The sequence below is a fragment of the Mirounga leonina genome, unplaced genomic scaffold (genome assembly GCF_011800145.1).
Source record: "Mirounga leonina isolate KUSES-001 unplaced genomic scaffold, KU_Mleo_1.0 Mir_178, whole genome shotgun sequence".
Classification (NCBI taxonomy): domain Eukaryota; kingdom Metazoa; phylum Chordata; class Mammalia; order Carnivora; family Phocidae; genus Mirounga; species Mirounga leonina.
Genome location: NW_023270464.1, coordinates 7,016,557 through 7,032,269, shown reverse-complemented (window position 1 = coordinate 7,032,269; position 15,713 = coordinate 7,016,557). Strand labels below are relative to the sequence as shown.

The 15,713-nt window shown below is 46.6% G+C and overlaps 1 protein-coding gene across 1 annotated transcript in view; it reads right to left on the bottom strand.

Annotated features, from left to right (window-relative positions):
• OTUD7A (OTU deubiquitinase 7A) overlaps nt 1-15,713 on the bottom strand; it is a 156,391-nt gene that overhangs the window by 37,170 nt on the left and 103,508 nt on the right. Inside the window, exons 5-6 of the mRNA XM_035024320.1 lie at nt 13,875-14,002; nt 12,940-13,052 (exon numbers count right to left, since the gene is read on the bottom strand). Coding sequence (XP_034880211.1) covers nt 12,940-13,052; nt 13,875-14,002 — 241 coding nt within the window. The remainder of the gene's footprint in view (nt 1-12,939; nt 13,053-13,874; nt 14,003-15,713) is intronic.

Sequence of the window (15,713 nt, the reverse complement as noted above, 5' to 3'; positions counted from 1 at the left end):
CAAGGATGTTCAAATGTTTTCCTGCTTGGTTTGCTGGTGGAGGTCAGAGAACTGTAAGGAATACTCATAAGAAAGCTTCCTGTCCAATGAGAGGCCAGGCCCTGGCTTTGGAGTGCCAGACTGGGGTGTGGGCACCTTGCAACAGAGAACACTACTTATTTTTCCTTAAAAGACTCAAGTTCCTGAGACCGTACATCATGAAATCATCTAGGATTCCAGGTATTTCTGAAAAAGGCCAATAAAGAAGAAATGCAGTAAACACACTATAAAATTGGGTAAACATAGCAATGAAATTGCAGAAACAACTTCAGAGGGAAAGCAGAATGAGAAACACACAAGAGAAGTGGGGAACCAGGACACAAGATGCCCTGTGGGGGCTGCCCAGGGGTCCTCGAGCTGGCCCCCTTTCCTGTGTCTCTTTTTCTCCCTGATTCAATAGCCTCTCAGCCTCCACTTAACCTGTCTCACCAAACGGAGAACAAATAAGCTTTTCACAAAAGTTATTTTTATCACAAATCTCAAGATAAGTTGTTAATTCCTGCTCTCCATACCTGTTTCGCATTTGTTAAGAGCGTGGGTTTATGTTTTTGGTCAGTTCTAAGTTTGGATTCTGGCTCTCTCTTGTGAGTTGTGGGACTTTGGGAACTGACCTAATTTTCTGAATCTCGGCTTCTGGATCTGTCATTGGCTATGCTAATGACGGTTTCACAGCCAGCCCTGCTAGACACATGATGTAACACATAAGTGTGTTCAGTAGATGACACGGCTCTAATTCCTGCCTGACAATGCTGTCCCTCCTCACTTCCTAGGAAATCCAGATCCTTTGGGAAGCCCACAGCTCCCTACTCTGGCTCCCAGCCTGCCAGTCAAAGGGGTGAGCACTGGACCCATAAGGGGAACAGCCTTTTTTCCCTGCCTTCTAATGGGTCAGGTCTGGGAGCTGGTGTCACAGGACCTGGGCAGGAACATCTCCCCTGGCTGCATGTGCCAGCACAAATGGTCAGCTCTATGTCTGCTGGTCCTGGGTTCAGCTCTGTATGTACATAGAGCATAGCAACAGGTGCCCAGCCCTGAGCTGGGGTTGGAAGAGAATCAAAAAGAACCATTGGAATATTATGCAGCCATCAAAAGGAATGAGATCTTGCCATTTGCAACGACGTGGATGGAACTGGAGGGTATTATGTTGAGTGAAATAAGTCAAACAGAGAAAGACATGTATCATATGATTTCACTGATATGAGGAATTCTTAATTGCAGGAAACAAACTGAGGGTTGCTGGAGTGGGGGGTGGGGTGGGAGGGATGGGGTGGCTGGGTGATAGACACTGGGGAGGGTATGTGCTCTGGTAAGCGCTGTGAGTTGTGCAAGACTGTTGAATCTCAGATCTGTACCTCTGAAACAAATAATGCAATATATGTTAAGAAAAAAAAAAAGAAGAAGGTAGCGGGAGGGGAAGAATGAAGAGGGGAAATTCAGAGGGGTAGACGAACCATGAGAGATGATGGACTCTGAAAAACAAACTGAGGCTTCTAGAGGGGAGGGGGGGTGGGAGGATGGGTTAGCCTGGTGGTGGGTATTGAGGAGGGCACATTCTGCATGGAGCACTGGGTTTTATGCACAAACAATGAATCATGGAACACTTCATCTAAAATTAATGATGTAAGTATGGGGATTAACATAAGAATAAAAAAAAATTATATATAAAAAAAAAGAACCATTGGGTTTGGCTGGCCATCAGAATACTGCAGTCTGAAGGAGGAGGCAATATAAAACATATATGAGCCCTGGATGAGGCAGGGGCTCAGGACAGGGTGATGTGCACAGCAGTGCAACATTTCTCTGGGCAGAGCACAAACAAGTGGTAATTTAAAGAGACAATGCAGAGGTGCCCTCTCCCCTAGTCCTCTGAGATGTGGGGTCACAGACACAATCCAAGTTACCGAAGAGTTTAAAACACAATAAAGTAAATACATCTTTTGAGAAAGTAAACTTTGAGAGGACTATAAACACATTCCTCCTTTTCCTAACCCATAGACCATTTCCCGCACAAAAATAGCTGGATCCCTTTCATGATCTTTCCATTATTGACAGCAAGTAAACAGAATGAACATAGCAGCACCTAGAAATCTGTCTTCAGGGTTATGACTTCCCAAATTTTGAATCAGAAAGGCATTCTGGAGTTTCTGAGTTGTTGCTGAGAGTCCAACAAAACACATCAAACTTTAGGGGAGAATTTGGTGCATAAGTTACCTTGGGGAGTCAAAGATGTTCCAGAACAAGAACATTGCCTTTTGAATGGAAATATCAGTTCAAGAGAACTGCCCTTCCTAATGGTCTTCAAGTGAGGAAAACCAAGCACATCAAAGGGAATTCCTGCATGGACAGCCCCATTATTCACTCGGATTAGTTTTAATACAATAGGAACATGTAAAATTCTTGGCACAAGCTGCATACCCCCAATAAGTGTGGGAGCACAACTGAATCTTTGCCAAATCATACAACTTGTCACTATGGATCTGGCAGGATTAGGATTAAGAAAATGCTCAACTGCTAAACTTGGTGGGAATGTCTTCTGATGTGTGTGTACGGATGGGGGATGCAGGTGAGGATCAGTGAGGACACAAGTTGCCAAGGCCCCTCTCAGCCTACCTTGCCTACCCCACCTGCTCCATTGATCTAGAACTCCTGTTCCATCTGTCACAACAAAACCTCTAGTCTACCACCTTGTGTTTGACTCTTGTTGCTGCGAAGATCAAATAAGAACATTCCACCCCTCCTCTCCTCCTGAACACAACCCTCCCACCTAGACAGAATGCATGGAAGAGTTACTGGAAGGTTCTGGAAGGTAAATAGTAGAAGATAGATTGGGAAAGAAAACTGAATTTACATTTTTTTAACCCTCTGGTATTCCCAGAAGCAACATATCCTAAAACCCACAAGTGGGCACTGGTGAGGGGAAAGAAGGTGTCCTCTAGTTTGAGAGTGAGGAATGGGAACTCCTAAAACTCAAGTAAAGCATAGAAATCCCCATTTTTTTCTTCTCCCCTTTCTCCCATCCTCCAACTCTCAAAAGCCACTGGGAGCCATGAATCTAAAAGAGAGGAACCTTCCTCACTGATCAGTGGAGCTGTGATGCCAAGAGGGTTGGGAGAGGCAAACCCCGTTTTGTTTAATATTTTCCCCTCTCTGTCCTCTTGGCCATTTGGCCCAGGATACAGGTGCAGTTATGGAACTGTATGGCAGAGTGCTCTAACTAAGGTCCTAGAACTCTGGCTGGAGGACAGAAAATGGAGTTCTAGAGAACCGAAAAGTACCTGGAAGATCATGGAAAGGGAGAACTTGAGAAAACAACCCCATGAGGTTTTTATGAATTTCTGGACTCCCCAGCCCCCAACCCTGAGCTGTACATGTATAGTTTTGGTCCTAATTAGTATACCAAAGGCTCTGAGGACTGACTGAAGAGATTGTACCCAGGTCACAGACGGAGTAATGTAGCTGAATAGGACTGAACTGACATTAGAACCACAGCCCAGCAAGTACAAAATACACATCCTTGTAGAAAGCACATGGAATCTTCACAAAGTTAGACCATAGGCTCACCTCTTCACAAACTTTGACAAATTTAAAATAATTTAAATCACACCAATTATGTTAATAGGCCATGATGCAATTAAACTAGAATAAGTAAAGAAAGACAACAAAAAATCTGTTACACAATACACTTTTAAATAATTCAGTGGTCAAAGAAAAGTTCTTAAGGGAAATTAGAAAATATTTTAAAAATTGTTGTATGCACCTAATCAGTGCTTAGAGGGAAATTTATAGCCTTTAAATGAATGAGATCTCAAATCAATAATATAAGTCCCCACCTGAAAAAAGTAGAGAAATTAGAGCAAAATAAATCAAAGCAAGCGGAAGGAAGGAAACACTAAAGGTAAGACCAGAAATCAATGAAACTGAGAACTAAAAAACAATAACCAACTAAACCAAAATTGGTTCTTTTAAAAGATCAACAAAATTGATAAAACTTCAGCAAGGCTGACAAACTAAAAAAAGAAAGACACTAACTGCTGAATTTGGAAAGAATGAGGGAATATCACTAATGATCCCCAGAGACATTAATAAGTTATAAAAGGAATATTGCTAACAATGCTATGCACATAAATTCAACAACTTAGATAAAATGAAAAATTTCTCAAAAAGAAGCTACCCAAATTCACTTATTTCTACTTCCTATAAGTATTAAATAAATTGAATTTATCATTAATAGCCTTCTGAAAAGGAAATTTTTGGTTGCAGATTGATTCACTTGTGAATTCTCCAAACATTTAAAGAAGAAATATCTCTAGTTCTGCAAAATCTCTTTTAGAACATAGAAGAGATTAATGCTTCCCAATGTGTTCTATGAGACTAGCATTCCTCCAAAGCTAGACACAGACAGTAGTATATAAAAAGAAAAACTATATTCCAATAATCTCTATGGCCACAGATGCAAAAATCCTCAATATAATATTGCCAAATTGAATGAGCAAAATAAAAAAGTTCAATACACTAAGAGTTCATCTCTGGAATGCAAGGCTGGCTCAATCATCAAATATCATTCAAGGTAACCCACAAAATTAATTAATTAACATTAATTAAAGAAGAAAACCCCCTACATGATCATATTAATTGATGTAGAAAATTTATTTGATAAAATCCAACATTATAATTAATGATAGAAACTCTTAACAAAAGGAATAGAAGGAAACTTCCTCAACCTGATAAAAGATATCTACTAAAAACCTGCATTAACATCATATTAATGAAAGATTTCTGACTTAAGATTGGTAACCAGGAGAGGATGTTCTCTCTTACCATGCCAATTCAACATTGTACTAGAAGTCCCAACTAGTGCAGTAAGTCAAGAAAAACAAAGGCATACAGGTTGGAAAGGAAGAAAAGAAAACTAGCTCTACTCACAGATGATATGAATGTCTATGAAGAAAATCTGAAGGAATCTACCAAAAAAATCTCATAAATGTAATAAATGAGTGTAGTAATATCACAGGATACAAAGCCAACACAAAAATCAGTCACATTTCTATAAGTAGCCATGTACAATTGCAAACCCAAATTAACACACACACACACAATCATTTACAGTAGCTCCAAATGATTATTCAGATATAATTTTTTTAAAGATTTATTTTATTTTTTATTTTTTTTAAAGATTTTATTTATTTATTTGACAGAGAGAGAGAGAGAGACAGTGATCGAGGGAACACAAGCAGGGGGGAGTGGGAGAGGGAGAATCAGGCTTCCCGCCAAGCAGAGAGCCCAATGTGGGGCTCGATCCCAGGACCTTGGGATCATGACCTGAGCTGAAGGCAGACGCTTAATGACTGAGCCACCCAGGTGCCCCAAGATTTATTTTATTTTAGAGAGAGAGAGCGAGAGAGAGCACACACATGAGTAGGGGGAGGGGCAGAGAGAGAGGGAGGGGAGAAAGAGAATCTCAAGCAGGCTTCCTGCCCAGCATGGAGCCTGACTTGGGGTTCAATCCCATGACCATGAGATCATGACCTGAGCCAAAATCAAGAGTCAGATACTTAATTGACTGAGCCACCCAGGTGACCCTCAAGTATAAATTTAATAAAACACATATAGGACCTGTATGCTGAAAAGTATAAAATGCTGATGAAACAAATAAAAAAAGATCTAAATAAGTGGAGAGACATATTGTATCACTGCAACACATGGAAAAAGATGTGTTAGAAGACTCAACATTGTAAAGATTTTCATCTTCCCCAAATTCATATATAGATTTAATGTAATACTAATCACAATCCCAGCAGGATATTTTTCAGATACAGATAAGCTGATTCTACAAATTTATATGGGAAAGCAAAAACAAACAAACAAACAAAAACAACCCCAAACTAGAAATACTAAAAAAGAAGAAACTTGGAGGAATGATGCTACTCAATTTTAAGACTTATAAAATGACACTGATCAACAGGGTGATATTGTCAAAAGATGGACACATATTTCAACGGAAAATAACAGAGAATGCAGAAAAAAATACCTAAAAAATAATACTAATTAACTTTTGACAAAGGTTAAAGGATTTCAATGATGAAAGAATAGTTTTTTTCAAGAAATGATATTGGAAAATTGGACATCTATATGCAAATAAATGAACCACTCATCTGTTCCCCATCATGACAGTTTTGCTTTTTGGACAATGTCATATAAATGGAATCATACGGGGTGCCTGGGTGGCTCAGTCAGTTAAGCATCTGCTTTCAGCTCAGATTGTGATCCCTGGGGTTCTGGGATCGAGCCCCGCATCGGGCTCCCTGCTCAGTGGGAAGCCTGCTTCTTCCTCTCCCTTTTACCCCTCCCCTCACTCATGCTCTCTCTCTCTCTCTCAAATAAATAAATAAAATCTTTAAAAAATTTCTAAGAATCTGTAAAACTGTATTTGAAAGTGGTTGTACCATTTTCTGTTGCCAACAACAGTGTATGAGAGTTCCATTTGCTCTGCATTTTCACCAGCACTTGGTATTGTCAATACATTTTCTTTTCAACCTTCTAATACATGTGTAGTGGGCTTTTCATTTTCCTGATGGGATTTGCATTATATTCTTAAAACTGAGAGGATCCTGGTTTACTCTTGCCTCCCCAAATTGTAGTGGTTGTGTTGAAAATTGCTTAGTAATAATTCATTGTAAATGCATTTAAGATAATTCTTCTCAATAATTCATTATTGACCTAATGTTTACAAAGGTTTTCAAAAATTGAGAGGTGAGTAAAGGGAGATTCAGGGAGGCTGAATTGGAAAATGCCTTTCTGTACATTCACAAAGCAAGACAACTGATGGTGGAGGTTTAGTCTTTTGTTAGCAAGGGCTGGGATTCAAATGGTATTCCCCTGAAACACAACTGGAATTGGACTAGAAAACAGAGTCATTATTCCATTACCCACAGAACTAAAGGTGAGAAGGCAGCAAGAATCCAATTCTCCATAACAATGGAGACAGACTTCTGAGCTAAGGGACAGGGAAAAAACAGGGGACGTGAGAGACAGAAGATCTGAATATGAACTATGGCTCTGTCATTCAGTACCCTGGACAAGTCCTTTTCCATCCTGAATCCAAGTTTCCTCATATGGTAGATGAAGATTATAATCTTTATGTCACAGGTTACCGTGATGGCAGAATGAGACTGTGTATGTAAAAATGCACAGCACATGGAAGGCAATTAGTAGATGTTAAACTAATGAGTAAATCTTTTTGAGAGCTTGTAAAGATGAAGAAGTTGAATATACTTTGTCTTTGGGTTTCATATAATTGTTTCTTATTTCAATTAGCCAACCTGAACTGAATGCCAGGAAGCGGATGTCTTTCTATCTAACCTTTTCTCTGATGACATCATTCAACTCATGAATTTAGAGTTTTATACCTAGGGAAACTACCCACCAAGGGTGAGGTAGAATAAAGACAGATTCAGATATGACAGGACTCAAAAGTTCTAACTGCAGTGCACACTTTCTTAAGAAGATACTGAGACTTGTCACAATAGATGCTCTGGGAAACCCCAGGGCTGGGATTCAGACATATCTGGGTCTGTATTCTAGCCCCACCCATTACAAACTGGAGGCAAGTTAATTAATCTCTCTGAGCATTCGTTGCCTAATTTATAAAGTGGGGGTAATGTGTGCAAGGCAGGTAGGTGCTCAGCAGACATTCATTTCTTCCTTTCTCTCCTCCTCAGCTGTGCCCAGCACAATCAATGAGCTATTTTTGTGCACCATTTCCACAGGACTAGGCTCTGGAGGTCAGGCTACAGAGTATAAAATGTAGTATCCTTGGTGTAAAAACTAACAGAAGGGATTTGCTCCACAATCAGAGAGACTCCTAAAAGCCCCAAAGCCCTCACAGACTCAAAGAAATTAATTGCTAAGGATGGAATATCAGGCATGGAGATGAGTCAGTGGGAAATCTGGGAGAAGGAACACATTTCAGGTGTCTGGAATGGGCCTTTACAACACACCCTATAGGCAGCAGGCATGCCAACTTACAGAAGAAGTGTGACAATGTCTTAATGTTTTACTGTTGTAAAAGTACCCCTTTCCAAACACCTTCAGATTTGTGATTTTACCACTCCATACCAGTAACTTCTGAGTATGTAGCAGACAGCTTTAGTGTCTACAGATCCTTCCACTCCTGTGTACTTGTCCCTTTGCAATGTGACTTTGCCCCTCCTCCCATCAAGGGTGGAGTCTACCTCTCTGCCTTGAGGTCGGCTTGACCATGTCATTTGTTTTGGCTAATGGGACATTAGTAAAGGGATGCAATCAGAGGCTTGAGAAGCCCCAGCAAATCAGGGGCTGTCCTCTCTTCCAGCCCTGAGACTGTATTGTAAGGAGCCTGGGTCTCCTCAAAGATAAAATCCATGTGGAAGAGGCCCAGGGAGAGGTAGTTCTCAGCCTCAGAACTGTGATGTGAGACTATCTTGGACTATCTAGCCCCACTGAGACCAACTGCCAGATGACTGTAACTCCTCAAGTGGCACCAGGCAATTCCAGTGAGCTCCAGAACGTGAGCAAACCCGGTGGATGCTGCCTGGCAGGGAAGTGACCTCCAGAAGGTGAGCAAACCCGGTGGATGCTGCCTGGCAGGGATGTTACTACCAAATGCATTTTACGGATGAGCAAAACTGAGGCTCAGAGCTCTTTGAGACATGCCCAACATCACATGCCCAGCTTGGGACTATAACACAGTGCATTTAAGTCTGGGTCTCTGGTCAGGGTCCATCAGGCAAGGCCCTCCCTCTTACTTGCTCTCCTTTCGTGGTTGCCTTGAAACTAGATGAAGTGCCCAGAGGCCTTCACTAACTAATTGCTGTCAGAGATTTTTTTTAAATCACTTTTGGAACAAGTAACTAGGTTCTTCTGATTGCACACCCTCTTTTCCCAGAGTGTGTAGGGCCTGGGGCTGCACGTGCAAGCGGAGGATGAGCAACCAGACTTAGGATGGAGGTGTTTCCTTATTTCCTCCCTGTCTTCCTGCTGGGGAGCATCTCTCTCCCCTTGCTCCTCACGTGGGTTCGAGCACCCACAGGATGGCGAGGATGGTGATAGACAGGGCTATAAAAGCCCCAGCAGCAGCCCTTCCGGAGGGGTGCATTCCACGTGTGGTATCTCAGTGGGTCTCCGGAACAGCAGTAACAGTGGCAGCCCCAGCACAGAACATCTGATTTCTCTTATTTTGGCCATGGGGAAATGGCTACATTTTGATTTGCAAGCATCAGAGGGAAATCGTCCAGCACTTGTGCCCTGCTCAGAAGCACTTGCCTCTGCCTGGGCTCGGCTCTTCACTGTCGATGTCTGTGGGCGCCGTTGTCTGTCTTTCTCGTGTATCTGGAGTACAACAGGAGGCCCATAACCCACCTTGCCTTCCTGGGGCCTTCCAGGGTGCCCCGCTCTGTGATCATGTACTTGGGGGCACCAGCCCTAAGCAGCCTGTCCATGGTGGCTATCGGGCTGGTAGCCTGCCCTGCCTGGATGCCAACCTGGTCTACACCCATCTCCTTGGGCGAGCAGTGGACATGCATCTCTGCCTCCAGGGTTTCTTGCCGGGGTTCTTGCCAGTGAGCCTGGGGGCCAGCCGCTGTGAGTTGTACAGGAAGAAGAAAGAAAGAGGGCCAAGCTCATCCTTGAGTCTGCCCTTTCAACCTCTCCAGATACTTAACCTCGTAGTGTTCTGGGAAAGTGATGGGTTTACAAAATGACACCAGGCCAGTGTCCATGTCAGGGAGCAGAATGGGGCCTGTCCCCACCTGTGCCAGTACCAGGGGCCAGAAGCTAGGCAGGGAACGAGACAGAGGGAAGGGCCAGTGCTGCTGGAACTGCTACACTCGTCCCTCGTCCCTGGGAACCAGGTTTCCAAATGAGCCAGGCGTGGGAGGGAACACAAAGAAAGCCACGTTAGTCTTTGTAACCATCATACTTGCAAACTCATTCTCTCTTGACTAGCTCTCTCCTATCCCCAGGATGAAATCTGGAAAATCTGTGTGTCACTTCTCTTCTGTTCTGTGGGCTACCAGGCCCCAGCCATGCCTCTGTTTCTCATGTCCCTGCCTCCTCACTCTCTGGCTGCTGTCTGTGGCTCCCCGCGGGGTTGGTACAAAGTCCTTCTTGACTCTTCTTTTGGGTGCTCACTGGGCTTGGTGGAGGTCCAAATGCTGACCCCGTTTCTATGGAAGTGCTTTTGGGGGTCTTCAGGCCTTCCCACAGCTGTCTCTGCCCTCAGTTCCCTGGACAGAGGTGGTGGCACCCCAAGCTGGTGGCTTGTGACCACCTTTTTGGCCTGGCTTCTGGGGTTTACCCTTGTTGTCGGCAGAGTCCTCCTCCTGAAGACGGCCCATCTCAGGCCTCGTCCCAGGGTTCACTCCTGGTGCTCACGAAGCATGCATTGCCCCTAGGACTCCATAACACTCCCATGGCTCTGAGGACCTGGGAGCTGGCCAGCCTCAGCCTTCGGAGCCTTGGGGCAGACAATAGGTACCAGTCTCTAAGGCCCTCAAGCCCCAGGGATGCCTCACATCTCTCAGCAAAACGTGAGGAGGGAAACCTCTTCCCTTTGCCCAGGGAAGACAGAGGCAAAATGCAGAGGTACTGGTAACTCACGGAAAGAATGTCTCTCTTTTGGATTTCTGAACCCCAAGGGAAGGGGGGACCCCCATGGCAGGGGAGCCCTTCCTGGACGGAAGAAACATACTGGTATTCTCTGCTAGCTTGACTATATGAGAGCGATCCAGAACGAAGGGAAATGTACAAAGACCCGGTGACAGAGACTAAAAGCTGGTATCTCATGCATAGCACACACACGTTTACAAAACTAACATGTCAGAGCCAAAATAGCCTTGTTTCTAGCAGCTCCTTGCCTCCTTTTGTGATTTACCTGCTGCTGTGGGATCTGGGTGACCAACCAGAGCCCAAACACGGCCCTGTGGGCTACAGACATCAGGACAGACACCTCTGAGCCCTGGCATGGGAGGGACCATGGGGGCAGGATTCGAGCTCTTGGAACCATGAAAAATTCAGGAGAAACTAGCCATGAGGACTTGGACACCATCCTGAAGAGCATTTCCTTGCTGTGGTCTGTGCAAATGGACAGCAAATGGGGGTATTCCTAAGGTCCTGGCAGGTGTCAGAGTCCCCACCTGCCTTGAGTGTTGTCCACCCCTTTCCAACACCTTCCCCAATGGAAGAGGATGCTGGTAGCTCATGTGATGCTTGTCTGCTTCTCAAACCTTCTGGTCCAAGTTGTAGTGGAGAGGACTAAAAAAAACCCCAAGGGATCCTGAGAGGAGGCAGGACATTGGGAGGTGTGTGATCACTACAGTTGGGTTGGCAGGGCTCAGCAACACCAAAGCACTCTTCTTGGGAGCTGGGGAGAGTGAGTAGCTGTACCAATGCCTTCTGTCTCTCCCCCATTTCCCCAAAGCGTAAGGGAACAACAGAGAACAGAGCTGCTGCCCATCACCAAGGAGGCCTCTCTGCAGTGGTCCTGCCCCGACTGAGCTGGCAAACCTGGGTCCCGTGGGAGGGAGACGGGCATGAACACCAGACACCCCACTCCTTCCGCCCCCACTCAGCTCCGGGCCCTCCTGGGTTCCAGGGAGCAGGAGCGGAAGCTGAGGCCTGATCAGCTGTGTGACCACGGGCCAAGTGCCTCCTGGATGGGAGGACTCAGCGGACACAGTATATGGTGATGGCCACGTATTATTATTATTTTACACCCCACCCCCTCACTCCCAAAGACACACTGGGCTAGAGTCAATCCACGTGCATCTATGGAGTGCCTGCCCTGTGGCAGGTGGCAGAGAGGCAACGATGAAAGGGATGCTAAGGAATTCTTCACACACATCTCAGGCATGACTCAGCATGGAAAAGCAGAGTGTGGAGTTTTCAGGACTGGACTGAGTCTTCAGAATATGTGTCCCCAAAGATAGACTTTGGTGCGGACACGTGACATTGTTAAACTAAAGTGACAAAACCACCCTGTGGGAATCGTGTTGATGGGTTTCCATACCAGAGGGCTCGTCTTTGAGGGTCCTCGATATAGTGTCCGGCCTGGGAAGCCCCCACACCTGGCTGCTGGTGGCTGAGGACCCCTGAGGCGGAGGTATGGGGCCAGGACATACTGCCAACATGGGCTCTCTACTGGGATCTGATCCCTTCTGGGATCTTCTCAGTGTCAATGCTCAGGCTTTCTTATGTTTGCCTGAGACTTTTTCTAGGGGTGACAACTTGTCTCTTGGCTTCCATTAAGTATGAACGAAAGCACACATGTGCCTTTCAACTGCTGGGGCCACAGGCTGGGTGGCTGCCTTGTTGGGCCACACGCTTTATTCTCACACTGGGACATTTCAGTTGTGTCTGCAGGAACAAGCCACTCCCTGCACCTCTGGTGCTCACGCTGCGCTCACCTAGTGACCTTTTGCTCTCAGCGTGACTTCTTGAAGCCAGAAATTAAACGGATACTTGGAAAAAGTCCAAACCCGGCAGCTTGAGGCTTCTGAGCCTGGCGAGTGCAACAGCAGTGTGAAGGGCCTACCACGTCACACGCCCCCTACAAAGGCTGACTGTCCAGCGAGTCCCCTTCCCACCGCAGCCTGCAATGGGGCAGGGGCGACACTTGCAACCTCCGTGCCTCTTCCTGCAAAATGTACGTGCAAGCTGTGTAAAATTTCCCCCAAATATCTGGCAGGGGTCCAGCCCTGCCCCACAACTCTGCCCTGCGTCCTTGAGGAGAATCTAATGTCTGAAGGCGGGAACCTTTGTATCTCCCCCAGCCTGGGGTTACCACGTGCTCCCTCAAAGAACTTCCCATGCTGGGCGGCCAGGAGCTTAAGGTGAGCACCGGGGAGGGTGAGGGGCCGCACTTACCCCCCTCCTGTGCCACCGTTCTTGCTGAAGTGCGTGCGTGGCTCGCTGGACGCCAATTTCAGCAGCTCCGTCCACTCCCGCTCCCATTCCTCCTCGGTGTACAGCAGCCCTGACTGGCACAATGGAAGCCGGCTCAGGAGGTGGTGGCCGGGCCTCCTTGCCCGCCCCGTGCAGGTGAGCCTGGCAGCCCCGCCGGACCCCCGACCCCCCGGCTCAGCGCAAGCCCGACCAGCGCCCAGGCTGGGCACGCCTGCTAGTAGCCGCTGACTCTCCCTGTTTGCTCTCAACCACATTTCTTCAGAACCCCCAATCTCCAATTTCAATGCTGTGGGGAGGGGAACACCCAGCAGCAAGGGTCCTGCCAGCGGGGTGTGAATGACCAGACGTTAATCTGCATACACCAAACTCGGGGCTGAGCACTGAAAAGTTTAAAGAGATGACGGGCCAACTTCAGCCAGAAAGCAGGCAGATCCTTGTAGGACAGCAAAGTGATAATGTCCCCCATCGTCGGGATGGTGGGATTCTCTTTGGATTGAGAACATACACAGGAGCGGGGGCTGTAGGCTGTGCCAGAACCACCTTGCGGCTACACCCGGCCTTCAAGTCACCACCAGTAGTGACCACACATAGGGGACTGTATAATTTGTCCTCAAGCCAGGACACCTTTTGACAGTGAAGGTGGTTGGCTTTCATAATTATGCAAGGACAGGCGGTGTGAGTAGACATAAGAGTCACTGTGTGCCAGGGGCTGAGCTTTTGTAATGGGCACCTCTTCAGTTGGTTTAAATGAGGGAGGCCTTCCTAGTCCCAGAAGCCATTGCTGTCTGATCTCACAAGACAGACTTGGCCTTGGGGCCCAGCTCTGGATTCCACCCGTGGCCCATGGCTGCGCTTGGTATGGGTCTCGGGCTCTGGACACAACAGCGGGTACCAACCTCCTTGTTCTGCTGCGTCTGCTGCCACCTCCACCTCCGCTTTAGGGCTTCTCTTTCAGCTCCTGTCCTCATCATTGTGTAGAGAGCTTTCCGTAACACAAGGTCCCGGTCGTGAAACCCCCACATTCCTGCAGCAGGAGGCCCATGAGGAGCAGAGGAGAGAGACAGGACGTGAGGACGGGGACAAGCCAGGAGGCCACTCAAACCACCACAACTTACGGGGCCCAGCCTCCTGCATCTGCACACACAAAGATAATGTGTCAGTCAGCTATTCATTTCTCACGATTAGCTAGCCATTCCCCTCTGTTCTCTTTCCCCATTTCCCATTGAAGCAAGCTGGTGACTGAAGGAGTATGCCCCTTTCTCAGAGAAAAAACAGTGGGTGAGATCACATGCTGCGTCTCTCTGGGACCCTTGGCCAGCTACTTTCAATCTCTCAGGTTTGCTTTGAGGGACCTAATGTTCGCTGTCCAACTCTTGTATTTGAGTGAGAGAGAGTCTCTGTGGATAAGCTGGTGACGTGTCCTCATACAGGGCCTCAAGCCAGGATGGCAATCAGACCCTGGCTTCATCTAGGCTTCACCTAGACATCTGATGTCTCAGCCCTAAGGCATCTTGACCTCCTGAGACACAGAGCATCAGTGGGAACCACTGCAAACATCTGGACCCAAGAGCAAGTACCTGTTTTGGGGGGAGGTCTTTCTCCCTTACCCCCTCCCCAGCCTGTGCTGGGTGTTGAGGGGTTATATAAGGAACATCAGCCATCTCTGAGTACATTCTTGGGACAGCTCAGATGTGGTCAAGAGACCCAACAAATGGAAGAAATAGTAATGAGAAGTGCAGGTCTGGCTATGGGGAAAGAATGGGGGAATCCATCCATCCATCCATTTAATTAAATGGCATCAAATTCCACTTAATTAATTCCAAACTTATTTCATAATAGGGGTGAGACACCATTCTCGGTTTTGGGAATACCCACAGCAGCAATCAGGACAGACTAAGTTCCTAAAATCTCACAGAGTGCACACTGAGAGAAGAGGAAGCAGCCATCGAATTAGCACATGGCATACGCTGTCAGGGGTAGAGCACCATACAGAGAGATGAAGCAGGACAGGGTGCTGGGTGGCAGTGGTCATGGCATGAATGGAGACATCAGGGTCTAGACTTGAGAGGGTGAAGGAGGGAGCTGAGTTGCCAGCCCAGGCAGAGGGGAAGGTAGGGGTCAGCCCCAAGGGGCGCCCACGAGTCATACTTGAGAAACAGCAAGTGGGAAAGGTGGCTGGAGGGAGGATCTAGGGGACAAGGTGGAGAGTGAAAAGGTGGACTTTTGGGCGCCTGGGTGGCTCAGATGGTTAAGCGTCTGCCTTCGGCTCAGGTCATGATCCCAGGGTCCTGGGATTGAGTCCCGCATTGGGCTCCCTGCTCCTTGGAAGCCTGCTTCTCTCTCTCTCTCTGTCTCTCATGAATAAATAAATAAAATCTTTAAAAAAGAAAAGAAAAGAAAAGAAAAGGTGGACTTTTAAATGAGCTGGGAGCCTCTGGAGAGCTTTTAAAAGAGGAGTGACCTGCACTGACCTAATCTTTAAAGACTCAATCTGGCCACGCATCCTTTTGTGCAAAGATACGCAATAGCGGGGGCTGCTATGGGCTTTCCATCAAGTGAGGCTTTTGCCTTTTTTTACAACATAGATGAGGGAAGTGGCCATTCATGCTCCTTTTATAAACAGGCCAAGCTGATCTTACTCATCCCTCAGCCCTGCCTGCGGTGGCCTCTTGGGACTCTCCCAGGCACGGTAAGTCCAGCCTCAGTTCCCCTGGCTCCATGTTTGGGTCTCTCTT